The sequence below is a fragment of the Solanum verrucosum genome, unplaced genomic scaffold (genome assembly GCF_900185275.1).
Source record: "Solanum verrucosum unplaced genomic scaffold, falcon-dt-bn FXZP01000183.1, whole genome shotgun sequence".
In the NCBI taxonomy this organism is placed as follows: Eukaryota; Viridiplantae; Streptophyta; class Magnoliopsida; order Solanales; family Solanaceae; genus Solanum; species Solanum verrucosum.
The window spans coordinates 353,921-379,249 of record NW_026020430.1 but is presented as its reverse complement, the minus strand read 5'-3'; the positions used below and the strand labels follow the sequence as shown (position 1 = coordinate 379,249).

General features: G+C 31.4%; 6 protein-coding genes across 7 annotated transcripts in view; 3 read left to right on the top strand and 3 right to left on the bottom strand.

Annotated features, from left to right (window-relative positions):
- The window catches only part of LOC125807988 (ribosome-binding factor PSRP1, chloroplastic), a 207,560-nt gene that overhangs the window by 55,940 nt on the left and 126,291 nt on the right, over nucleotides 1–25,329 (bottom strand). The gene's annotated exons all lie outside the window — the stretch shown is intronic.
- Nucleotides 2,218–3,500, top strand: LOC125807993 (uncharacterized). The gene is made up of 2 exons (XM_049487753.1): nucleotides 2,218–2,429; nucleotides 3,125–3,500. Exons 1-2 carry the CDS (start codon nucleotides 2,325–2,327, stop codon nucleotides 3,347–3,349), a joined length of 330 nt encoding a protein of 109 aa, XP_049343710.1. The 5' UTR covers nucleotides 2,218–2,324; the 3' UTR covers nucleotides 3,350–3,500.
- LOC125807989 (pathogenesis-related thaumatin-like protein 3.5) lies at nucleotides 3,949–5,284 on the top strand. The gene is made up of 3 exons (XM_049487750.1): nucleotides 3,949–4,499; nucleotides 4,714–4,978; nucleotides 5,140–5,284. Exons 1-3 carry the CDS (start codon nucleotides 4,010–4,012, stop codon nucleotides 5,282–5,284), a joined length of 900 nt encoding a protein of 299 aa, XP_049343707.1. The 5' UTR covers nucleotides 3,949–4,009.
- Nucleotides 5,564–6,248, bottom strand: LOC125807653 (uncharacterized). Its single transcript, XM_049487389.1, has 3 exons — nucleotides 6,027–6,248; nucleotides 5,792–5,941; nucleotides 5,564–5,623 (listed from the first exon to the last, which is right to left on the bottom strand). The coding sequence occupies exons 1-3, from the start codon at nucleotides 6,246–6,248 to the stop codon at nucleotides 5,564–5,566; spliced, it is 432 nt and encodes a 143-aa protein (XP_049343346.1).
- On the bottom strand, nucleotides 12,326–12,720 carry LOC125807651 (protein RESPONSE TO LOW SULFUR 4-like). The gene has a single exon (XM_049487387.1). The coding sequence runs from the start codon at nucleotides 12,665–12,667 to the stop codon at nucleotides 12,326–12,328; it is 342 nt and encodes a 113-aa protein (XP_049343344.1). The 5' UTR covers nucleotides 12,668–12,720.
- On the top strand, nucleotides 19,938–25,211 carry LOC125807978 (autophagy-related protein 13a-like). The gene is made up of 3 exons (XM_049487740.1): nucleotides 19,938–21,432; nucleotides 21,558–21,742; nucleotides 24,706–25,211. The coding sequence occupies exons 1-3, from the start codon at nucleotides 20,116–20,118 to the stop codon at nucleotides 25,022–25,024; spliced, it is 1,821 nt and encodes a 606-aa protein (XP_049343697.1). The 5' UTR covers nucleotides 19,938–20,115; the 3' UTR covers nucleotides 25,025–25,211.

Here is a 25,329-nt window from a genome sequence, read left to right as displayed (position 1 = left end):
GTTTTATTTTTATGTCATATGTAAATGTATAAAATGTACAATGATGCATTATATATATATAGTAGGAGATTTGAATCGAGAAGTAATTTTGATTATTTTTCGTAATAATATTGGATGTTTTTAATATGGGTATTGCAAGTTATTTATTTTAGAAAATTAGGTCTCAATCGAAAATTAATTATCATATTTTTTTGTTGAAAAATAGGTTTTACTAGCGAATGGTTGTTGGAGCCTTAGTCGCTACTAAAAATTACTCATAACCTTTAGTGGCAATATTTGGGATTTTGTGGCGACTTTGTCGCCACTAAAAGTCAAGTTCTTTTGTAGTGAATCTTAGTTGGCAATGCTTAGGTGGAGGGATTAGTCCCATGTGGCTTGCCACGTCACTAAAAAATTGGGGTGTTAACTCTTGAGGGTATTTGTAGTCTCCTGGGATAACTGCAGGAGTATTTTTGATCCCAAAATGTAATGGAGGGTATAAGTGGTCTATTTCGCATAGTTCAGGGGCAATTTTGACCCTTTTCCGAAATTAAAATAATAAGGTAAGGTATTATTGGTGAAATTATTTAGGTGGGTCCAATCCACGTGGAATTTTTCCAATTTAATTTTCTTGTTTTCATACGCTAGCTTTGGTGCGTTTGAATTAGTTTAGTTTTAAGCATTGACAGACTTGTCTAGGCTGGTATGAACAATCCATGTGAGTTTTCACATTAATGGAATTCTGATATTTGTGGTTCAAATTTGATTCTTTTTAGTTTTTCCCACTTTAAGGCAATTTCTCATGTTATAGTAATTTTGTTTATTAGGCTTTTTTTTTGTTGTTGTTGTTGTTGTTTAAAGAAACCACATGGCCAATCACAATTCACAAGTAAGAACCCAATCATTCTAGTCCATGTTCAATGGAACGGCGTTACTCTCAAGTCTCAATCCATAAAATAATACTTTTGATATTCGTGCTTAGCTTAATATTAATGTTTGTCTAAATATATTTGATGTTCATATATTAGCATGAATCTGCTGGATAAAAACAAATAAAATACGATCTCTAACTTACAAATAATTACGTAATGTTTCATTTAGTTATGTAATAATTAATATACAAAGGTCTTGTGCATGGACTTTAATCATAAAAGATATACTCTCCCATTAGAAGTATGGGTGAATTATAAAATTTATACGACGTACAATTTGGAAAAATAAAATAAAATGAAATAATATTTTTATTAATATAAGTACAATATGTAAGATACTCCTTTTAACATTTATATGAATTAAAGAAAAAAAAGCCACAGCTAGCCAAAAGAAACTTTTTCTATTTTGTTTATATATTTTTTGGTTTAAAGATAGACCATTGCTACATTTAAAAAAATAATAACTTAATGCACTAAGCTTCCGTAATAATGAAAATGAAAAATTGCTATGTACTATTCAATAATTCAGAACTAATAACAACTCGAAAAGAGATAAAATATAAGGAAGCACATTTAAACATGAATGAATATTTGCATGTGACATGACTATATATTGTGGCATGCTAATTAATTAGTATTTCCTTCTTCTTCTTTTTCTTTTTCCTTTCCCACCAACTTAATGAAAAATAAGGAAATAAAAAGAAGTTAAATTAATAGAGAGAGTGTGACATGACTATAGTGCCACCACCTACGTATAATTGGGGGTTATATGATAAATTTTAACCAAAACAAGTGAAAAACTAGTAAATTATTTAATTACATACAATAACATTTGGCTAAAAACTTATCCGAATGCTTACGCGGAACAAATAAATACTAGACATGTATCTTTCATATATCGTATACGCATTGACCACTTAATTCATAGTAATTAAGTTGTATGTATATATTCTCACCCTAATTTTCAAATACCAAGGTTACCATTTGAAAGACCTTACTGATGCAATTAGACAAATTAAATTTGAGGTGATCGACACTTTTTTTTATGCAACACGAATCTGAATTAGTTTCAACTTGATTTTCGAATATCAAATGTTTTATTTTTCTTAAAATGTCTACCAACCGTATTTTGTAACGAATTCTTTAAAACAATCGAGGCCTCCACTTTGCCTAACAATAAGCTTGCCCTTACAAACATGTCAACATGTAATTGACGATAGAAAAAAGGCTTCTTTCTATGGTGTCCACAGCAACAAATCAGGAGGCCTATCTATAAAACCTTCATTTTGTCCTTTTTTCAAAAATCAGCCTCAAAAATAAAGTTTACAAGCCATACAGCTTTGATTCCTCAATATTAATATTACTCTCTCAGTTCAATTTCCCTTCCATCTCGCTCGCTCACCTCTAACAAATATGGGAGCCTGTGCGAGCAGACCTAAGGATTTGGACAGGGACTTGGCCCCTGCCCCTGTTCCCGCTGAGGAATCTGTCACCCCCAAGGCTGACGCTGTTCCTCAGGTATGCTTTTCATATTACTCTCATTATAATTAATTCTCTTGCATATTACTATAGTTTGTATCGACAAATGCATCGAGTATATATGGATTCAGAATTTAAATATAATGAGTTAGGAAAGTGTGCAATCTAATACTCTCTCTGTTTTAATTTTTTTGTCTTACTTTTCTTTTAATAGTTCTGTTTTTTTTGTTAAATGCTTCTTTTCTGTTAGAGAAGTCTTTTATTTCAACATTCCGCGTAACATGCTTAAAATCACAAGATTAAAAGATATTTTAGTACATTCTCCATGTCTTTAGTTTAAGATCATGAGATTCAAAATCAGACAAACAAATTGAAATGAAGGGAGTAAATAAATATACACGTTCTTTTTCCTTCTTTTTTGAAATATAGTAAGAATTATTATCCTGAGATCAGGATGTTAGGGGTTCAAGTCATGAAAATAGCACTCTACAGAAATACAATGTATACGACTACATACAATAGACCCAATGTGGTTAATCCATATCAGGAGCTAAGTGCACTGAGTTACCCTTATATACATGTTTGAGGCAAAAGGGTTGATTTCTGGTCTAACTAGGTGTTTGACAATTTTTTGGCATGTACAGTATGATTAAATCCTTCACATGTTCCAAAATCACATATATTAAGCTATTCTTGAAACATCAATATATTGAAATATATTTTTATGAAATTAGGAGAAAAAGGATGGAGAGGAAACAAAGAAGGAAGAGCCTTTGATTGATGTGTCAACAGAGGTTACCAAAACAAAGGAAGTAACCACAGAAACAAAGGCTGTTGTTGAAGCAGAAAAGGAAACAGCCAAACCAGCAGAGGAAGTCAAAGTTGAGGCTGTGAAAGAAGAGCCCAAAGAGCAGCAGCCAGCTGAGGAAAACAAAGAGGCTGGAACTGTTGCCCAGTAAATAATAATACTCTACTTATCAAGTAAATAATGTATAAATAAATAATGGGCTTGAGATTTATTTTCAATCATATCTTTAGGCTTAATTAGTTGATTGATTTGTTGAGGCTCCTCTACTTTCATCAAACAACAATAGTAACAACAAAATTTCTTGTATTTCTAATTCGTCTTTTCAAATATTCAAAGGATTCTACGTTCTATTGTCAGAAATACTTCTATTTGCATAACTCGTGAACAAGGGTAATATCTAGGTAGCCTTTTTTCTTATGGTCATACCTTTATATACACAAAACGAAATTGATTCACTTCCAAGATTCTATATGTTGACTCTTTTATTCTCTTCTTAATATTTGTTTCAATGGAAGATGCATCCTTAAAGTTACCAAAGAAAGGGATTGCTTCTTATTTAGGCTATCCAAGATCCAAGAAATGCTTAACCCAAATGTGACATTTTGCGGCTACTGAATTTTGCAAATTAAAGCAACTTCACACATTGGATTTTGTATCCAATATGTTCAAATTCCTTTTTTTATTAAATAGTTCGACATACAAATATGTTACGATGAGTCATTTTTTCCTATATTGGACCCTCTGCCTGCCCCTATTCTATTTCCTACAAGGACAGGACATAGCCAAATACTAAGAAAAAGGCGATAATAATATGCTTATGAACATAATTTCCAGTAAAAAGATTTCAATTTCATTGCTTTTGTGTGCGTTCTTTTCTTACTCTTTTGCTTACAATTTCATTATTAGTAATAACTGCCCTTTTACAATATGGCCTGGTACACTGGCTGGTGCGGGAACTCCTCCACTTCCCGCGACTGGTTTTCGATTAGATGCAGGGCAAAGCATCACAATTCCAAGTGTAGCTGGATGGTCAGGGAGAATTTGGGCTAGAACTGGCTGCACTTTTGATGCATCAGGTATTGGCTCGTGTCAAACAGGCGATTGTGGTGGGAAGCTTGAATGTAGTGGGCTTGGTGCCACGCCACCTGCCTCCCTCTTCGAGATAACTCTTGGTGTGGGAGACAACAAAGATTTCTATGATGTTAGTATTGTTGATGGCTATAATTTACCAATGGTTGCTGTCCCTCAAGGCGTCAACGGAGGATGCAATGCCACTGGCTGCCTCTCCAATCTTAACATGGGTATTTTCTCACAATTGTTGCTCTGAATTAGTAATTAAAAAAAGCTATGTTATATCAGCTCTAAATCGCAAAATTGAGGGGTATATCAAACCCTTTTCCTACAATAAGTAGACTGAACATGATATTCGTGTAGCCAAGACTAAAATATTAGTACTACAAGATTGAGTTACTTTTTTGGAAGAACAATTTCATTTTTTTTAACAAAATGGAACAGGTTGTCCAAAAGAACTTCAAGTGATGGGTGGATATGGAGGAGAAGGGAATGTGGTGGCTTGTAAGAGTGCATGTGAGGCTTTTGGTTTAGACCAATATTGCTGTGCAGGACAGTATGCAAATCCAACAACTTGTCAACCATCTTTTTACTCTACTATCTTTAAGAATGCTTGTCCAAGGGCTTATAGCTATGCATTTGATGATGGCACTAGCACTTTTACCTGCAAAGCTAATGACTATGCAATCATCTTTTGTCCCATGAATGGGTACTCTCTCAAAACTTTCATCATCTTAAATATTCCGTCCGTCCCAATTTATGTGAAACTCTTTTCTTTTAGTCAGTCCCCAAAAAAATGACGTAGCCTATCTTTCATTTTAAACTTCATGTTTAGTCAAACACCATCACATAAATTGGATTTTGAAACAGGGTTAAGTGGCCTAATGAAGAAGCATCAACAACTCGGCCTATTGAAGAGAGTAAAACTGGAAAGTTTGCAGGATCTATGGCGTCATCTTCAAACATTATACTCCTTCCTTTTCCAATGCTGCTAATTTTCAGCTTATATCTGTAAGCATCTATCATATTAATAGCGCGCGGCCGCTTGAATGGTTCAGCAGAACAACCAGAGGACACCTTCATAATTCAATTGGATGCAGTGTAAGAAGAGCAGAGAGGAATATTTGGTACCTCAAGAAAAGGTTGTGTATCCCTTGAAAAATTTAGAGCCAAACAATACCAGGCCACCTTTGCTTTTAAAAAAAATATAAGTAGTTCTTGCTTCTAGACACAATGCATCTTGTTTATTTTGAACTGTCGGTTTAATCACCGGTTCTTATTTTCAAGTGTCGGTTTAAGATAACGAAGACATTTCAGTCCCGAGTCTTTTACATGCAACATCATTAATGGCCAGCTGCAAGGAAAGTGTAGAGCTAAAACAATCAATATCAAGACCTAAAACAACTAACATGTGGTTATAATCATAATTATACTCCTTTTGAGTTTCATATAATGATGAAGTGAAAGTGCAAAAGGCTAACCCTATTATTTTTTTATCATAAAATTCTATTAAAAAACTTACCACTATTTTGTCATTCAAAGTGTCCCTTTCCTCAAAGCTTTTATCAAGTGAGATCTTGCCAAGCTCACTACGCATAGTTGTATGTGCTAGTTGAATTACCGCATACAATGGATTCTCAACTCCATATGACGTCAATTTTGGATCCACAGTCTACAATTTACGCAAAACAATCTCTACATTTTTAAAATTCAAGAAAATTCACGCAAAAGTTTAAAAGTACTAATAGAGATTAAACCTTAATACAGAGAACACCATCAATCGAAATGCTAACATTGTCTCTAGTAATGGCAGCCTGGTTAGGTTTTGGAAGAGTCTCTTCCAGCGAATGGGCATACGCATTTCGATCAACAAAAGGGATCAAAAAGTGAATTCCCGGAGTCAATGTTTTCACATATTTTTCAAAACGTTCAACTACATACGCTTTTTTTCCAGGCACTATACGAATTCCCAAATTCATCGGCACCCGGACGTGATACCTTCATCACAACACAAAAATATTCCATAAGCTACGGCCTATGTAGTGATTCCCTAGAAATTTTAGGAAATTTTTATTTTATGTAGTACATATTTTATAAACATAATTTGTATTTAAATTGTAATATTTCAAACTTTAAAAATATTTTGAGTTTAGATTCTTATTATTTTTAATACTTTATTTTATTTTTATTTTTTGATTAATTTTTAGTTGGTCCACGAGCCAATCCTATTCATATTTCTCAAGCCCCACAAATCAGCAAGCTTATTCAGGCCGGGCTAAAAATCCCTTTTCTTAAATGAGCTTCAAAAATCACAGTCCAGCCCTATCAAATTACAAGTTAGGCCAGGCCGGTCCATTGGGTCTAGCCCATATTGACATCTCGAGCTAATAATAATGTGTGCGACATTGGACACGTAAATAGTGTGAAAATGGAGCCCATGCTCTCACCGCAATTTCCACGACTATTATACTATTCATATTCAAGAATTATTTTTTAAAATTATATTTAATTTTTAAGAAACATCTAATAAATAAAATTAATTTAATAAATTATATTTTGAATTTATTGTTTTTCTTCATAAACGTAAAATAAATTAAAATGACATGTTTGGTTGATAGCTTTAGGAGTAAAGGTTCAATTTCTCATGATACTTTGTGCTGAAATAAGAACAATGTTATAGATGGGGAAGATGAAATTGGCAGGATTTTTAAACTAAGGGCCCGTTTGGCCATGCGATATGATATCATGATATGAAATCATGATATGGTATCATGATATGGAATCATGAGATGAAATTGAAGGTTTGTTTGGACATGCGATATGGAATTTTTGTGTTGTATATTTTCTCATAAACATAAAAATTCCATAAGTTGTAAAACTATTAAAATAACCCCAATTGTTTATTCAATCTTATCAAATAAACAAAAATTATGAAATCGCATAATAAATGATTACAAAGTTATTTGTTTTTCAGTTAAATAATTGTTTCATCTAACTTTAATTTAATTTAAAAAAATTGAACATAAATTGTACTTGATATGTTCATATCTCTCAACTACTCTTACAAATAACCTATAAAGTAGAAAAAAAACATACATTAGTGAGTAAATATTAACTTAGAAGTTAAATGCACTAAGATAAAAATTAACAAACATCACTAACTTCTAACTATTTACAAGAAAAATCAATAGTTAAATATTATTGAATAACGAAATTTTAAAAAGTTACCACAAGTTTGAGTCAAAAACACTTCTAATAAAATTTAATCAAAAAAATTATAACTAGTCCACTTGACTAAATATTAATAACTAATTGATCAAATTTTCCTAAGTCCTCAATCAATTGGACTTGATATCCTTCAATCATGTGAATGAACATTTTGCAAATACTAAGATTAAGAAAGTGCGGCACAGCCAATGAAAATTGTCTTTTATCAATATTATGCTTAGTCATAAGATTAAGACGTTTTTTTTTATTATGAAAAATAAAAAAAGTATTACTCCCTTTGTTCTCATTTATATTCACCAAATGAATTTCTACTTTATCATTTATATTCACCAAATTTAAAGTGATAATAAATTTTATATTGGTGAGAATAATAAATTTTAAAAAGTAATGATGTCATTATAAATTTTATTTACATATGAAACAAATGGTTAGTAGATATAAATGTGGGGTTGTTTTAACAAAATATAAACTCATGGATCAATTATTGTATTAAAATATCTCAAATCATGATATGAAATCACATGGTGATTCCATATCATGGTTTTTGGAGAATATGATATCACCTCTCATGATATGAAATCGTGAGATGAAATCAGCGTAAAATCGCATGTCCAAACGCTGATTTTATCTCACGACATCATATCGTGATATGATATCGCATGGCCAAACGCCTACTAAGAAGAAAAGCAGGGGCGGCTCAATGTTTAAAAATGAGGCATCCGTCTTAGGCCCCAAATTTGAGAGCCCCATTTTTTAGTAATAATAGAAGTGCTATAAGTATTTTTTAACAAAAAATAAATTATATTTTATATTTCTTTTAGTTTGTTTCGAAACATTAAAAAATGTTTCTTTCTTATTTTGTCTATTTTTAAATTTAACTTCCACATGGTTTAAGACCACAAGATTAAAAAATATTTTGATATATTATATAAATATCTTTAGTTTAAGACCATAGAAACAAATAAAACTTTTTCATTAAAAAGAAAGAAATAACTTGAGGACATTGTATAATATGTAGTAGCTTTTTTAATATGATAAACTTTGTTAGAAACCTATCGAGTTTTTGTATTAAAGACTACATCTTGAAGAACAAGACACAATATAGTATATAACTTGAGCAAAGGGCTTCGTTTTCTTGCTATTTACTCTACTTCATTCATCCCAAATTCACGATTATCAATTGGAAGATCAAGCTCTATGATGCTAAATCACCATCTTCATTCACTCCATATCAGAACAACCTCCACAACTACTTCTTCTCTTATTACGAAGCAAACCTCCAATCAGCTCTTGCCATGTTACCTATCTCCTTCCTTCACTTCCACTACCGTCCACCTTTTTTCGGTATCCATATGAGTGCGTGTTTTTTTTAATCTCTGTATTTTTAAAAATTCAAGAAAATTTGCGCAAAAGTATAAGAAGTACTAATAGAGATTAAACCTTGATATAGAGAACACCATCAATCGAAATGCTAACATTGTCTCTAGTAATGGCAGCCTGGTTAGGTATTGGAAGAGTCTCTTCCTTGAGCGAATGGGCATACGCAATTCGATCAAAAAGTGAATTCACGGTATCAATGTTTTCACATATTTTCTAAAACGTTCAACTGCATATGCTTTTTTCTCAGGCTACGAATTCCCAAATTCATCGGCACCCGAACGTGATACCTTCATCACAAAAAAAAATATCTTTTAAGACCATAGGCTAATTCTGATAAGTAAGTTATAAATAAAGTTGAAAGTTGAGGACACATCGATATGATTGTAGATTAAATATAATTTGTCTTGATTATTAGAATGATATAATTTCAACTTCTTGTACTAGTACAATATAAATATATTGAACATGATTAAATAAAAATAATTGTCGTCGTTATACTAATTATATAAAACAATTTTCCAAATTGGTTCTCATGATATAAGTTTCACAAATAATATTTTATATTGATTGCATCCTCTCAATTCTCTAACACACCTCATGCATCTTCACCCTCCACCCCATCCTCATCGCCCTTACTCTCCACTCTTGTCTTATTTGTTTTGATTATATATAAATATTTTAAGATAATATTATTATATTTTGTTTACAAATCAAATACAAGAAAATAAATATATTATCCACTTATTTTTTTGAAAAATTATTTTCCTGAAAAACATTTCTCCCAACGAATACACCACAACAGATTAATCTCAAATTGCATGAATCTAAACCTTTATTGGACCATAAATAAGTATGATTCGGTATAAAGACAACTCTTTTTTTAAGAAAAAAGAGAAAAGTATTGAAAACATGACTCCCGAACTTGGCACAAATTATTCATTTCGTTTCCGAATTATTGACAGCCTTAAAAACACTTTCTACTCGACAAACTAAACTTAGATACATCCACGGTCTGCCACATAACATAACAAGTGGTGTCAAACTCTAAACTCTTGTAGCATAGAGCTTTTGATAAAAAGTCGAGAGAAGTGTTGAGAACACCACCAAACTTGACGAAAATTTAGGGGTGTATTTCACTCATGTTGCAAGATCGAGGGTGTATATTTAAGTTTAGTTAGTCAAGTAAAGGGGTGTTTTTAAGACTGACAATATTTAGAAAATAAAACTGATAATTCGCATCAAATTTAGAAATGTTTCCAATACTTCTTTAAAAAAAATGTGGGAGATTATTTCAATTGATTGTGCTAAATTTCGTTGTAACATTTTCTAAAAGTCTTAGTCTTCTTTTTTTTTTTTTTGAGAAAGTTTAGTTTGTTCGAGACGTGATACATGTAGCATGCATGTTGATTTATCAAAAGGAGAAGATTAAATTATTGAAAATTTGGAATCAGTTGATAAGCGCCAAAATTAAATAAAAAAGAAGGAACGGATGTGTCCGACTCCTAATTCGAGATGGAGTAACAAGCGTACCAATCTGTTTTTCAGTTAAAGCGTATTTATAAACCCTTATTGGATGGTTGTTATGTATCATTTAATAATGTTTGATGCTTTATTATATATATTATATATATCGTACTGTTTAAAGATATAATGTTTGAATCCCTAAATTATATTGTTTTTCGTCATATATATAATGTCATATACCAACAATTTGAAACATGAAGTAGAACTATATGTATTAGAAAAATATATAGCTGGGTAACGAATAATTAGGACTATTATAAACAAGCACAACATAAAATGAAACTTTTCATATATCGTTACATAACATTAATAAATTTTACAATAAGGTACAGTAAAATTTAAAAAGCATTAACGATGATGAATTAAAAAAAAATCGTGGTGGGCGTATGCGTGTTTATATATATATAAAAAAAGTTATAATTTAAAATATATCATTAATATTTATATGACTATAAAAACATGATATTTGGTTTTTTCTTCTAAGCGAAGGTTTGTCCCTGGCATGTACGTACTATATGATAAGTTCACGTAACATATATTCCAGATAAATTCCTAACTTTTTCCTGCCAGCTTCTTGCTAAATTATGCTCAATATTCCTTGCGTATATGTGACTAGCTATTTTTCTGCCTAAATTTGCTGTAACAATGTGAATACGTGAATAACAGTAACATTTGAATAACGACTATTTGAGTTTGAATTTCCTGATCACTATTTCAATATTCCTCCAGTACGTGTGACTATTTCTCTGTCTAAAAGTCCTCGTACAATATGAATTGGAGAATAATAGTAACATACTTTTGAGATTTTTTTTTTAATTATTATTTCTTTTGAGATTATATACGGTAGTATTATGTTTTTTAAAAAAATACTTATTTTTTTTTAATATATATTTATATAAAAGATTTCGAATGTAAGTTCACACACATAATATATATTTCGAATGTGTGTGTGAAGTTACATTCAAAATATTATATAATGCAATAATAATTGAGTGCATCTTTTTAAGTGAGGTTAGAAATTTCAATGTTATATCTATCTTCTTTTTTTTCTTTCTAAAATTGGAGAACACCTCTCTAAGTGATTACTCTTTCAGTCCACTTTTAATTGTCATGGTTTCCTTTTTTAGAGTCAAACTATAAGAACTTTGACTAATAATTTACGATATATTTTTTATCATCTTGCTATGCAAGAAATTGCAATTTATAGTACTTTTCGTATAGTTTTTGAATATCTTAATTATTTTTATTTAAAATATCGAATTAATGTAATTTAATTTAACTTTGAAAATTAGTCAAAACTTTCGAAAAATGCAACATGTATGACAAATAAAAATGGACAGAGATAGTAATATTAATTAGCATATTTGCCATTTTAATTAATTAGTCATATTAGGTTACAACCAAATATGTATATTAAAATTAATAGTACTAGATTACATAATATACCATCAATTGATTCATCAACCAATATAAATACATTCGACACGAAATCATAAATAAAATTATTTTATTTTATTTTAATAGATAAAAATTAGTTTTGCACCTGCAATTTGAAAAGTTCAACAAATTTTGTGACAAGAACTATTAAAAATCAAATTTATCTTTTACATCCTTGCCCATTTTTATAATAATGAATTCATCCTCTCAAATTTTTGTATGCACCTTTGGAGATACAATCACCACCATCAGATTACACGCACACTGAACCAGCAAAAGTTACGACAAAATGGTAAAAATTCATCTATGCTTAATAAAAGGTCTCAAATCCAAATTAAATACAAGTGTAGAAACGAGAAATCAGAAAAAAAATAAAAAATCATGCACCGGAAATAAGAATTAAGAAGAAGAAAAATTGATCCAATATACAAGTATGCACGCATATACTATAATTTTAAATTTTTTTTACAGATCAACGACAAAATTACTAAGAAGCAGATGGTGATTGAAGAAGTTTTTGTGCGGCTGAAAGTTGTTCCGTTAAATTAATAACACGGGCTCTATAAGCCCTAGCTTGATCTACAGCTTCCGCCTCAAATTCACCTAGCTGAAAACAAAGGCGTTCCTCCGCCTCTTCCGCCACCTTCAGCCTCCTCCATGTTTTTTGCAACTCCTCTTTCATTTTCTCTTCTCTCTCTACGCTCTTCTTCAATTCCTTCTCCAGCTCTTCGTTTCTCTTTCTAAGCACCTCCGCCTCCGGTACGCCGGAGATTTCACCGACGGGAGGTTTCGATTGGGCCCAGAAAGGTAGTGTTATAGTCGGAGCCATTTTAGATACGATAGCTTTGAATTAATTTAATTTTAATTTGCTCCAAATTAGGATACAGGGACAAAGGTAGCTTTGTTTTGTGGTTTGGAACTAATGCAAAAAAACGGTGGAGTTGGACTGGGTTTTATACACACCGAGTATGTCCAGGTTCAATGTATTTGTTACACTTCTAGAGACAAAAATACTTGTACTTTGATACGCTTATTTTATCATAATATTTAAGATAAATAATGTCAAAAATAAAATATTGAAAAAAAATTAGTTTTAATATAGTGAGTAAAACTAGGGGTAAAACTTATTTGCATCGGTGTATACACTAATTCAATACATGCATGTCATGTGTTTAAATTTACAATTTTTTTTATTTAATCTTAATTAATTAATATGTATTTTATTTTATTAAATCACGTAATAATGAAAATTGCATTAATTTAATATATACACCTAGTGCGAATAAGTTTTTTCGTTAGAAAAACTAGTACTAAGACAACCGACTCCGTTATGCATCAACCAACAATAATGCGTGCGTCATTGGACACGTAAACAGTGTGAAAATGCAGCCATGCTCTCACCGCAATTTTCACGACTCTCGATCACACTCTTCTTCCTTTCAATATACATCTTGTCATATATACTATGGAAGGTTTATTTTTTAAAATGATATTTAATTTTCGAGAAATATCTAATAAATAAGATTAATTTAATAAATTATATTTCAAATTTATTGTTTTTCTTAATAAACGTAAAATAAGTTAAAATGACATTTATTTTGAAATAATAAAAGTAATTTATATGAAAATATTTGAATGAATATAAAGTTTTGAAAAAGCAAAGTAGCACATAACTAAAGTTAATGTTAGATTATGATCATAAACATATCATGATAAGATAATTTTATAGTTATATTTCGGTAGATATACATAAAATATTCATGTATTATATTAAGCTTGTATTTATTCACTAATATCCCATGTGTTTTTACTCTATTTTTGACAATAATATAATCTTAAAATGTCCTAATATAACTTGTTTCCTTCGTATATAAGAAGATCGAGAAAACACACCTTTTATTTAATTAAAATCTAAATATACTTATTTAAGTATCACAAAAACTAAAAATAAAATTATCAGGAAACAAAAGAATCAAAAGTGCCCAAAGAAACTCACATAAAAAAGTTCTTTTATTTTATTTATCTTTCCACATCTTAAACCTATCATAATATTTCTACAATTATATTCAGTTAGAACTAAGAATTACATAAAAGTTAAATCATTTACACTACATATATAATAAAAATAATTTCTAGCGACAATAAATATACAAATTAACAAAGATTGCTAAATCTTTATGATATTAGTTAATTGTCATTAAATCTAATATTACTATAGACTTTAGAGACACTTACAAAGAATGCTAATTGCCGCTAAAAATATATGTTTAGCGGCAATTAAGTTATTAGAGAACATTTGTGGTGTAGTATTCTATCGAAATTTCGTAGGATATAACATCCAAAAATAATGGACTCTAGAAGGATGAGTACTATCACTAGGGGTGTGCACTATTTGGATTAAACCGAAAAATCAAATCAAATCAAACCGAATTTTAATTTGGATTGATTTTTTGGATTTTTGGTTTGGTTTTGGATTTATAATTTACTTTGTTTGGTTTGGTTTCGGATTTAGAAAAATGAAAACCGAAAAACCAAAAAAACCGAATTATATATATATATATATATATATATATATATATATATATATATATGTGTGTGTGTTAAGAATTAAGTTGGAGTTAACCACTTTTGTCCGTTTTTAGTTATTTTCATTATGATTGAGATTGTTTTTTTTTATGTTTGAACATCTATAATTGATATACTTTTAAGTATTGTGTTTTACGTTTTACTTGTAATTTATATTAAAAAGTATATTTAAGAAATTCAATATTATATATATATAATTTTTTTATTATTATTATTTTTTTAAATTGCAAATATAAATTTGTTATGTTTCTATATATTATTGACATAACCGATTAATCAAACCGAAAAAAACTCAAACCAAAAAGAGAAAAACCAAACCAAACCAAATTTATTTTGGTTCGGATTGGATTACACTTCTTCAAAACGAAAAAACTGAAAAACTCAAACCACATAGTATAAAACCAAACCGAAAAATCGAATGCACACCCCTAACTATCACAACTATTTCCCCAAGGGCAAACACTTACCTACATGATTATTATAACAAATCAAATTAATTAATTAGTAAATCATTGTTAAATATGCTAAATATTGAGATAAGAATATAAATTATTTATATATATTAGATTAACTGAAAAGTACAGGCAATAGACCTGTTATGCATTATTTAATTTAATATATGCATTGATTTATTAATTAATCATTTATTTAGATATGACAGCCAAAACCCACGTAGACAGGGACTTCTTATCAAACAGCAGATTCCGCAAAGTTTGGGGAAACCTCCATAATTAATGGAGTAATTAAATTAAACAAAGAGATATTACTGGAAAATTACGTCTCAAATAAAGTTTACAAGAAAATATTTTGAATTTAGGAAACTATATCTTGTTTAATTGGATTTGGACTTTGAAATACACTCGATGACAAGTTACAGTCTCACTCAACAAAAATAACTTTTAGCGGCTATAAAATATAAATATTAACAAAAAGTGTTAAAATATATCACCAAAATAAGTTAATTGTCATTGAATTCAATATCGCTATAGGCTTTATGATATTTATAAAGAATGTTAATTATCACTAAAAATATATATTTTGCTGCAATTAAGCTATTTTTGTTAGGAATGTACATGGTAAGATAAATATCGAATATCATTTCAAAGTTGCAATTTTTAATATTTTAATTTCAATATTATGGTATTTAATATATATACGTTTCTAAAAATTTTGGTATTCAATACTTATAAGATGAATACCGAAATATCTAATATAATACTGAAGTACATATAGCTATCTATACAATTCATATATTATTATAATACTATCAAATATATAATATAATATTAGCATAAAAAAACGTTGAAATTTTAAAGGAAAAGGATAAAAAATACTCCTCAATTTTGATTTATTAATTGACTATGTCCTTACCGAAATGAAGTTATTCTTACCTCTGCCATTAATAAACTTATCATTTGTGCCCCTACGTAGACAGAAATTCCCAAATCAATCAAAATTGACCCGATTTCTTAAAAGTGACCTATTCCAATTTAAAATTCATGCCTGAGCCATCTATCTATCTTAACCAAAAATTAAATAATTTAACCCATTTTTCATACCCATTCTAAAAAAAAAACATTTGAAGCTACCGTCATGATAATTCTGCAATTGTGTTTCCCAAGTATAATTCTGTCATGATTCTTCATTTGAACTTTATTTTATTTTTTTCAACATTGCAGCAACCAAGAAATACTTCAGGATAGGAGAAATATAAAACGAAAACAACATTCAATAAATTTTATCAGAAAAAATAAAGTATTGCCGGAGGAATGATTTTGTTGATCGGGTTCAGCAATAACAAGGAAGAGAGGGAGATGTGGCATGACGTGACTTCAAAGATATTGTCGAAGCAACACCTAGAACACAAAAACTGATCAAATTGGAGCACTTTTAGACGAGTATGATGACACTATTAATGGAGGAAATAGAAAAAAGGGAGAGAGGCATCGTGGTAGATGGTCCACTAGGGCCGTTTTCGGAGCTAACCATCGTCGTCGGAGCTAGAAGCAAATAGTTGGAGAGAATCAATGTCATATGGATTTCACCCAAATAATTACAAAAATAAAAAATAAAAAAATTCAACCCCCCTCCCCGCTCGGTATTGTCTTCCCCAAATACCCTACCTATTTATAGAAACATCTGCACACCCCGTCCTCCCTTTTGATTTTCTTCTCCAAACACCCCTATTTCTTTTAGCAGAAACATTTGTGCGCGCACACACCTACACCATGTTCCCTTTTTCATCATTTTAGTGTAACTATCTTTATTCACCATTGTTAGAATTTAAGTTTGTAGAAATGGTGGTCGAAGGGTAAGAAAAATGGGTTAAATGTTTTCGGGTTTGATTTCTTATAGGGGTCGGGGCATGAGTTTAAAATGGGGAATAAGTCATTTTTAAAGAATCGGGTCAATTTTGGTTTATTTGGGATATCCGCCCACAAAGGGGCACGGATGATAAGTTTATTAATGATAGGGGTAAAAATAACTTCATTTTAACGTTAAGAGCTTAGTCAACTAATAAACCAAAATTGAAAGGTATTTTTAACCATTTTTCCAAACTTTAATTACTATGTCTTCATTGAGATGTTCACTTTGTTTAATAGACTAATGAAGGGAATTGCATGCCTTGCACTTTTTTTTAATATACTTCACATTTGTAGGGTGTTAATATGATGTATTGAGATGTCTCTTGAATAATCAAAATTATAATTCTTTATTATATATATGAGTATATGCAAACCAAAGTAAAAAAATTATGATTATCATATCGAATTAATTTGATATGATAATGATTATTTTATTTAAATCAAAATTTTTGAATTACAGTTTTTAATATCGTACCATAAAATCAATGTTTTTTTAAAAAGAAAAAATCCACACTTGTAATTCAAAAAACCGAAATCACTCAATTGTTTCATAGTAATCTTCAACATCTGTGGGCTAAATTCTAAAACTAACATCTTCCTAGATTGGGCTTGGGCCTTATACTGATCCCCCCCCCCTCCCCCCCGCCCCGGTTGTGACAACGAAAATGGAAAATATTTGTAAAAATTATGCAAACCACACAGTATAATATACAAATTACATCTTATCTCTATTCTTTAATAAATTACAGAAATCCCTTTATTTTAGTATCTTTCGGATACATAATTGTGAGGACGGATACATTAATTTAGACACATTTGTTATCAATTTATTGCGCTAAATAAGGGATTAAAAACAAAAAATCTAATTGAACCCCACAAATCTATGTTTCTTTCTTCTAACAATCAGTCATTCACAAAACACTAACATAACTAGAAAATTCAAAATTTCAAATTGAGTCTCCCTGTTCTTCGAAAAAACTGCAAAAGCTTGATTCAAAAAAATTTGTTGCGCAATTTTGTGAAGATTCATAATGAATATTTCGATCTTGTTAAGGCATTCAGGAATATGGAAAAGTGATGTTAGATACGAGTGATACAAAAGTGATGGGATAGTGATTGAGAAAAATATTTCATTTGTGAATACATAAAGTTCTAACTATGATATATGAATTTTTTTTTACATACCATGGGTAGTGTAGGTCGAGATATGGGAGAGGCAACCTTTCTACCCCTTTTCTTTGGTGTTTTTGCATCATTTGCTTTAGATGATGCATGTACTTTCTTTTTCGATTTTATCTTCTTAGAACTTTGATTTGCCATTATTATCGGGTCATGCAACCTTTTTGATCTCAGTTCTGCCCAATTGAGATCTTCAGAATCAAATATTCAATTATTGTTAGGTGTTACTATTTGGGTAATCCCAAAACTAAAAGACAAAGAATCCATAGTGCAAGAGCCAAAACGATGAAAACACAAAAAAAAATACGAAAGCAAAATGAAGAAGATGAGACTACCTATTTTGAACTTTGCAGACGGTTGAATAGAGATAGAAATTGTTTGAAATTCAAATTGATTTGAATTTGACAACTGATTTGATAATGGAGAGAGATTGAAGGCGAGATTTTGGGAATGAGAAACGTGGATTTGGGTTCTTGAACAATAATGTATCCGGCAGAGTTGCTTTGATGGAAAAGTAGGGAATTTTGTTATGAAAGAGTAGGACCATAATGAGAATATGTAAACTAATATTGTGTATTTCAGTAATTTTTCCAAATTTTTTCTTTATACCCAATATATTCTAAGAATGATATCTCGTAGTTGTTTGTGAAGGCATCATTTAAAATATAGTAATATTTTAAAAGTCATTAAAGTTTAATTAATATTAATGAAGTTCGAAAGGATTATTTAATTGTTCTCTCCCCAAAAAAGAGTTATATTGAACCAAATGAATCAACATCATACAATAAACTTGTCTTTGAGACTATATTAATATATGAGAACATTAAACTGACTCTTGGGGATTTGAATCTATAGTATGAGGATTTAAATTGCAACATATTAGCCTGCCTTGAAACTACAAATCTCCGACTTTCCCTTCAATTTTACTATTATTACTTTCTTTGTTTCACACGTTTTTTTTACTTCTCAAAGTTTAGATTATGTGAACTTTAATTACAAATACTTTGAAAATTATTTATTTTATTATATTAGTAAGAGGAAATTACAATCTATACTTGCTAGGTTATTCCATTTCAATTTGTGTTTTAATTTGATAAAGAGTTTAAGAATATATATATTTTTTAAATCTTAATATCTTAAATAAAAGATCGAAAGATATGTCAAATGTATCCAAATATCTTTAATTGTGGTTTTAAATATGTCATGTGAAAAATTCAAACTAAAGATTTACTGGTAAAGAATAGTATTATTTTTTAAACAAACTATTTTTTTTTAAAAATAAAATAAAAATGAATGGAGTAATATTTTTCATATAATTTTTAACAATCTAAATATAATTATAAAATTATTAAGTTAATCTAATTAACCGGTCATATAATAGGAATAAACTTTTTGTTTCAAACTTTGAAATGATCTTTTTTTTTTTTTGGGATATTGTTTGAATAAAAAAAATTATGAAAATTTCACTCCTCCTATTAGTAGTCCTTAGGTATGTGGTCTCTTTCTTCTCTCCATAGCCAGTCTCCGCGCTATACGGAATCTCTCTCTTTCTCGTTTGCTTATTATTATCTCCGACTACAGGGTTTCTCTCTTCGCTGCTGCTGCTTTACAAGTAAGTCCATATTTCTCAACTTCATCATCTGTTATATTATTTTTGTTAAATCCATTCTCTAGTCAATTAACTTTAATCGTTTAATTAGTAGTTTTAATTCCATTTTTTTATTGCTTATACGTGTCAATTTCCCATATTTATCTTTGATTGTTTGTTGTTTGTGGGGTTGATTTTGTTTTTTAATTTGATAAAATCGGTTAAAGTTTTTGTCTTTTTTGGATCCTTTGAGTGTTTCTTTCTATGCCGGTGTCTGTTTTTACATGGATGAATGTCATCAAAAACTACTATGCCTTAATCCGAAATTACGTGGGTCACTGTTAGATTTTTATTTTGGGGTGAGTTGTATATCCTTTGATGTTTGTAGAGTTTTCAGGTGTTTGTTCAATTAAATAGTGCCCCACATGAAGGATCAAATCGCCAGTTGGTTATCTGTTTTGTTTATGCATTATTTGGAAGGTATCATGTACTGGACCAAGTTGTATATTGCTGAGGACCAAAAGATAGTGGTGGCATCTGTTTGAAACACAAAAAAAGATGGATTTTCAGAGTAACCCACAGGGTGATTATGGAAGATTTGAGCAAATACTTGCTCAATATCTTCTAAAAAGCTTGCATATTATTTTGAACTTGAGGGTTCCTTCGATAAGAGCATATGGTGGGTTTGAAGAAGTGAAGAGGAGTGACAAGTGGTTTAATATGGTGTTGGGAGATCGTCCTGTGGTTTTTGAAAACTTGAATCTGTTGCATGGGGAGCCGATGATAATAGATATAATACTTGTTCAAGATAAAGATTGTACTTCATTGAAGCACAATTCAGGTAAAGCATTTGCAGGGGCATATACAGAAACCATTATAGAGAGGTGGGTCGTGCAATGTGAGAATCGGAGGTCAATGGTTCCTCACATGGGTGATTCCTCTTACAAGAAAATGTACAAGAAGTCTATTATACTGCTCCGTTCCGTTTATTCAATGTTGAAGCTCCTGCCTGCATTCAAGGCCTTCAAGAAACTATCTTCGTCAAGTCAGAGTTGTTATTTTGATATTAATTTTAAGGTATCTTCATTTAGTGAACCATTCTCAAGGGCAGAGGAGGAGATAATGAAGCAATTTACTTTTACTTCAGTTGATGCCCAGCAAGGCCGTCTTTCCTTATCTGTGACATATCGTGAAAATCTGGTGGACTTCAACCTGGAGAGTTCTGCATCCTTTCCGCCTGATATCATTACAGATTATGTTGGTAGTCCACTCACTGATCCTCTGAGGTCATTCCCTTTGTACTCAACGGATAAGGGTGTTCATAATACTTCATTTCCATTGAGAAGGACACAGTCCTCTTGTTCAGCACCTGTTCAGCGCCCACAGAGTTGGACAAGTGGTCTCTTCGGGGCACCTTCTTTACCTCAGCCATATGTAGGATCTCCACCTTTGTACCATGCACCATATGAGTTTTCAACTTCAGTCAGTGATGTATATGGACAGAGGATTCCACCTAACTACAAATATTCGACTCACCAAAAAACAACTAGTTTTGATGATGACCAGCTTTCCCCTCCATTTTCATTATCACCATCTCCACCCACATATCTCTCAGGTGCAAATCTTGTGCAGACTCGTTTGCATTCAGAAACTGGTCCTGTCAGTATCCCTCATCCATTGATAGGAAGAACTTCCAGACACCTATCTCCTAATTTGTCTGATCCAAACAGGCATTATCTCCCACCTATGTCACCTAGATGCACAAAGCATGATTTTTCATCCCATGAATCCCCTTTTGGAATCAGGCCATCAAGGAAAATAGATTTGCTAAGGGTTCCCGAGTCAGATACTGGGACTACTAATCCTGGACAAAAGGTGGGCAGTTTCTATTTCTTACTAAATGTGTGCATTTTCTGGTTAATATTTTTATTTTAAAACTGGTATCTGCTTGAGCCTTCTTCAGCCAGCTTCTAACTTTTGTTTGTGTGTTTCTTTTTCAGGTGTCTACAGATGCTAGAGACGATTCAGGGCGGTTCTCAGGTGTGCTCTCTTCAAGTGATTCACCACGTGTTGGAGTTTCTAGAAGTTCCAGCAGCAGATTATCTTTTCAGGATGACTTGGATGACTGTGATTTTTCCTGTCCTTTTATAGTTGATGATGTTGATACTTCTGATTCCCGAGCCAGGTAATTTTGCTAGAGTGTACTGTATCTTTAGAAGTATTCATCTTCTTACAAACCCTATTTCTCTGGATTCATCTTTGTTGAAGTTTTTCTGTCATAGGATAATTAGTTTTATAGGACCCAACTATGTGTGGTCATTTAGCTGTTGTCTAGAAGGTTGGACATCATAAGAAACTGGACTTTAGGTAGTTTTGAGAATTGAGTTTCTGATGAAACGTTGAAGAGAAAGTTATCATTTGACCCATTGAATGGGGCCGTGTAGCTATCACTCTCAGGGATACATATGAATTTTCAACTGAAGTTCTTTTTTTAACTTTTAGGTCCAATATGCAAAAAGTCTATCAAGCAGATGGGTCTTTCTTCTTTTCGCTTAATGAGTCAATGGAAAGATATTGCAATAAGATGATATAGATAATAAGGTTGTAACATCAGTGAATTTAGGTCCAATCCAATTTTTGCTTGACATTACAATTGTAGTTGTTCTCCGCGAGATAAGAAGCTTGTGTTAGCTATATATTAGCCCGCTTTCCCTTTTACTTTGTCCTTAAAGGTTGTCCACTTTATTTTAGCCTTTTTGTCTCTGATCTGCCCTTTATATATTATCTATTTCTAGATTATGTTTTGCTTTTCAAGTGCTGTGCTGCTTTTAATTTAATGGTGTTTATTTATGCATGTAAATTTCAAAGTAGGGGAAAAAGCACCTTATTATGGGTTTTCCTGCATAATTTTAGGTTTGCACTTTTTAGTTTTGTCTCTTGTGTGATGTAAGTGAAAATTTCATTGGAAGAAGTTGGATCAAACAGTAAAACTACTGAAAGAGTGGCTCCTTGTCAAACAAAGCCAGGCAACTGTAGTATGTATACGACATGCACACAGACACACACACGAAAATCGATAATTTTGTTACTAGTTTTGAGTTCGTTCAATTTTCTTTGTGGGGACATGTTAGAACTTCATATTTCCTTGATGATATCAAGTTAAGTATCTCAAATGTAGATATAGTCATAAAAAATTGATTCTTGGGGATGTTTTTATTAGAAGCTTAAATAGTGTTCAACGAGAAGAGAAAAAGCTTTTTTTTCACGCAAAATTCTTCAGATTTGTTGTCTGCAAATCTTTATCTGGATGCATCTCGTCATACTGTAATCATATTTTTTTCAGTTGGCCTGCAGCTTGATTTTAACCTTGCTACTGCTAAAGCTTTAGTTTATGGTATTTGTTGTATTGTGTAGAATTTTTTCTTTATTTTTGGAAACTAGGTCTGCATTGAGCATTGGCTCCCTTCTCTCCAAACTTCTAGGAAACAGGATAAAGTTATGTCTTGTTTAGAGGCCTCACAACGTTGACAGCTTTTAAGTGAAACCACCCCATCCTTCTATCAACTAAATCTATTGCTCAAATGGTTATTTTCCCCACTCTACCCAAAGTTTCTTTCCTCCTCTCAGTAGCAGCAATACTGATCTGCTGCTTGCATTCTCTTCCCCTGCCTCCAGTATTTTGGCTGGAAAATTTTTACTAGAACAACTGCCTTTGGTTTATAATTTTGAGTGAGGTTCTTCCTCATATGGCCGTATGGTAAGTCTCAAGTTATACTTCATTTGCCATCATTGAGTTTCCCAACAAACCATTGTAAGGATTGGAAAATGATATGCAATTGCATAAAAGCTTATGGTTGCTTGTGAACTAGTTCACATATTCTTTTTTATTCATCTCTTCTTTAGTCTGATTTAATTGAGAAGTTTCTTGAACATGTTTGGTTGACAGCTTTAGGAGTAATGGTTCAATTTCTCATGATACTTTGTGCTGAAATATGAACTATGTTATAGATGGGGAAGATGAAATTGGCAGGATTTTTAAGCTTAGAAGAAGAACAGGGGCGGCTCAATGCCTTTAAAAATAAGGCATCCGTCTTAGCCCCCAAATTTGAGGCCTCCCATGAAAAAAATAAAGCTTTTTCATTAAAAAGAAGAAATAACTTTGAATTTCAAAAAAATAAAAAAATAAAAGCTAAGGAGATCATAATTTTGGTGGAGGAAAAGAAATATTAAAATTTAGTGTATGCAAAGAGAAAAACACAATATATTATTCCAACCAAGTTTGCCTAATGTTTTCATTTTTAGTTATAGGAAAGAAAGGGAGATTTTTGGTTATTATGAGTTCTAATTTTTCCCTTTCAAGTTTTATAATGCTTGTTATTTGCCTGTTGTGCTATATATGAGCTGGTGTTGTCAATATGCATTTAGTGCTTGATGCACCTTAGGGCATATCTGATATGTAAAAGTCTAAATTTGTTTGGAAGAAAACTTTGTTTAGCTAATTGTATTGGGAATCATACTCTATTCTATTAAACAAAACAAAACAAAAAACGATATTAGGAAAATCCTATTCGCCTTCCTGGGCACTTTTATTTCCTTTTCTTAGCAAGTGTCCTCAAAGGAAGATTTGACCTTCTAGGAAAGCTGCCATTTGCATAAGTTTTCCTTAATCATCTGATAAAACCCACTCTAAACCCACTCTGTTTCTTTCAGGAAAAAAAAACAATGTTTTTTGTGGTTGGGTTTGTTATTGGCTCCCTAAAAATTAGGGGACTTCAGGCAGTAATTTTAGGAGTTGAAAAGGCAGAAAATAGAAGGAAGGTTAGCAGGTGAGATTTAAGGAAGTTGAAAACGGTAAACAATTTGTATATATATGTGTCTTGGTGTCAGAGGAGTAATGATGAGCTAAAAACTTGTGTTTGACTCGCGGTAAGGAATTGTAGAGTACTTTAAAATCAGTACAAGTTGGGGTTTCAAATCCCTTTTTCAGTAGTTTTGATATGACCCCGATCCATTTTTATCATGCCTTAAATGCATTCTGTTAGGGTTGAGATGTTCATCCCACTAAATCTTTGTTGTGGACATGTATCTTCATTTCTTTCTTTCCTTAGATTTTCAACTCAACAAGTGTTTACTGTTCTTGTTATGCAGAGAGAACCTTGATTCCAGAAAGTGTTCAGAAGCCTCGTCTAAAGTATCTGCAACAGCCAGAAAATCTCAAGATGCTGCTGTAGGTGCCCTTGTTCACATGCTGAGAACTGCTCCCCCTTTGCGTCAAGATTCTACTTGTTATAGTGCACATTCTATAAAGGGAGAAGTAGAGGGAGAAACTGGCACTGCATCTCAGTTCTATGTTCCTAGGAAGGCATCTGATGCATTGGAGGAGCTTAAAGCTTACACACAATTGAAAGATATCTTACTTCCCAAGAGCATGACCCGCTCAAGCAGTGATGGTGGGAACTTTGCGTGATGTACATATATACTTGTTGCTAAGTAACGTTAAGGAGTGTTTACTGTGTGAGAGGAGTGAGGACTAACATATTCTGTACATAAATGATGGGAAATGGCAAGTATGATAGTCAATATATTACCTGCTTTTGACACTACTTGAAAACATTTGTGTTTTGAAGAAACAAGTAGCAGTAATCTTAAAATAATATGATCTATTAAGTTTCTGGTAAACAATTTTTTTTTACTGTAATATCTAATTTGATCCTCTAGTATTTAGCTACATGAGTGAGCCTTGCCACCTGCACAAATTTGGATTAGTCAGGC

What these genes read in the sequence shown, in the direction of transcription:
- LOC125807993 (XM_049487753.1), top strand. Translation starts at nt 2,325, where the DNA reads ATGGGAGCCTGTGCGAGCAGACCTAAGGATTTGGACAGGGACTTGGCC. An exon ending in AGGCTGACGCTGTTCCTCAG is followed by an intron (nt 2,430 to 3,124) that starts GTATGCTTTTCA and finishes TTATGAAATTAG; the next exon opens with GAGAAAAAGGATGGAGAGGA.
- LOC125807989 (XM_049487750.1), top strand. Translation starts at nt 4,010, where the DNA reads ATGCTTATGAACATAATTTCCAGTAAAAAGATTTCAATTTCATTGCTT. An exon ending in CCTCTCCAATCTTAACATGG is followed by an intron (nt 4,500 to 4,713) that starts GTATTTTCTCAC and finishes AAAATGGAACAG; the next exon opens with GTTGTCCAAAAGAACTTCAA. An exon ending in ATCTTTTGTCCCATGAATGG is followed by an intron (nt 4,979 to 5,139) that starts GTACTCTCTCAA and finishes ATTTTGAAACAG; the next exon opens with GGTTAAGTGGCCTAATGAAG.
- LOC125807653 (XM_049487389.1), bottom strand. Translation starts at nt 6,248, where the DNA reads ATGAATTTGGGAATTCGTATAGTGCCTGGAAAAAAAGCGTATGTAGTT. An exon ending in ATGGTGTTCTCTGTATTAAG is followed by an intron (nt 5,942 to 6,026) that starts GTTTAATCTCTA and finishes CGTAAATTGTAG; the next exon opens with ACTGTGGATCCAAAATTGAC. An exon ending in CTTTGAATGACAAAATAGTG is followed by an intron (nt 5,624 to 5,791) that starts GTAAGTTTTTTA and finishes CTTTCCTTGCAG; the next exon opens with CTGGCCATTAATGATGTTGC.
- LOC125807651 (XM_049487387.1), bottom strand. Translation starts at nt 12,667, where the DNA reads ATGGCTCCGACTATAACACTACCTTTCTGGGCCCAATCGAAACCTCCC.
- LOC125807978 (XM_049487740.1), top strand. Translation starts at nt 20,116, where the DNA reads ATGGATTTTCAGAGTAACCCACAGGGTGATTATGGAAGATTTGAGCAA. An exon ending in CTACTAATCCTGGACAAAAG is followed by an intron (nt 21,433 to 21,557) that starts GTGGGCAGTTTC and finishes TTTCTTTTTCAG; the next exon opens with GTGTCTACAGATGCTAGAGA. An exon ending in ACTTCTGATTCCCGAGCCAG is followed by an intron (nt 21,743 to 24,705) that starts GTAATTTTGCTA and finishes CTTGTTATGCAG; the next exon opens with AGAGAACCTTGATTCCAGAA.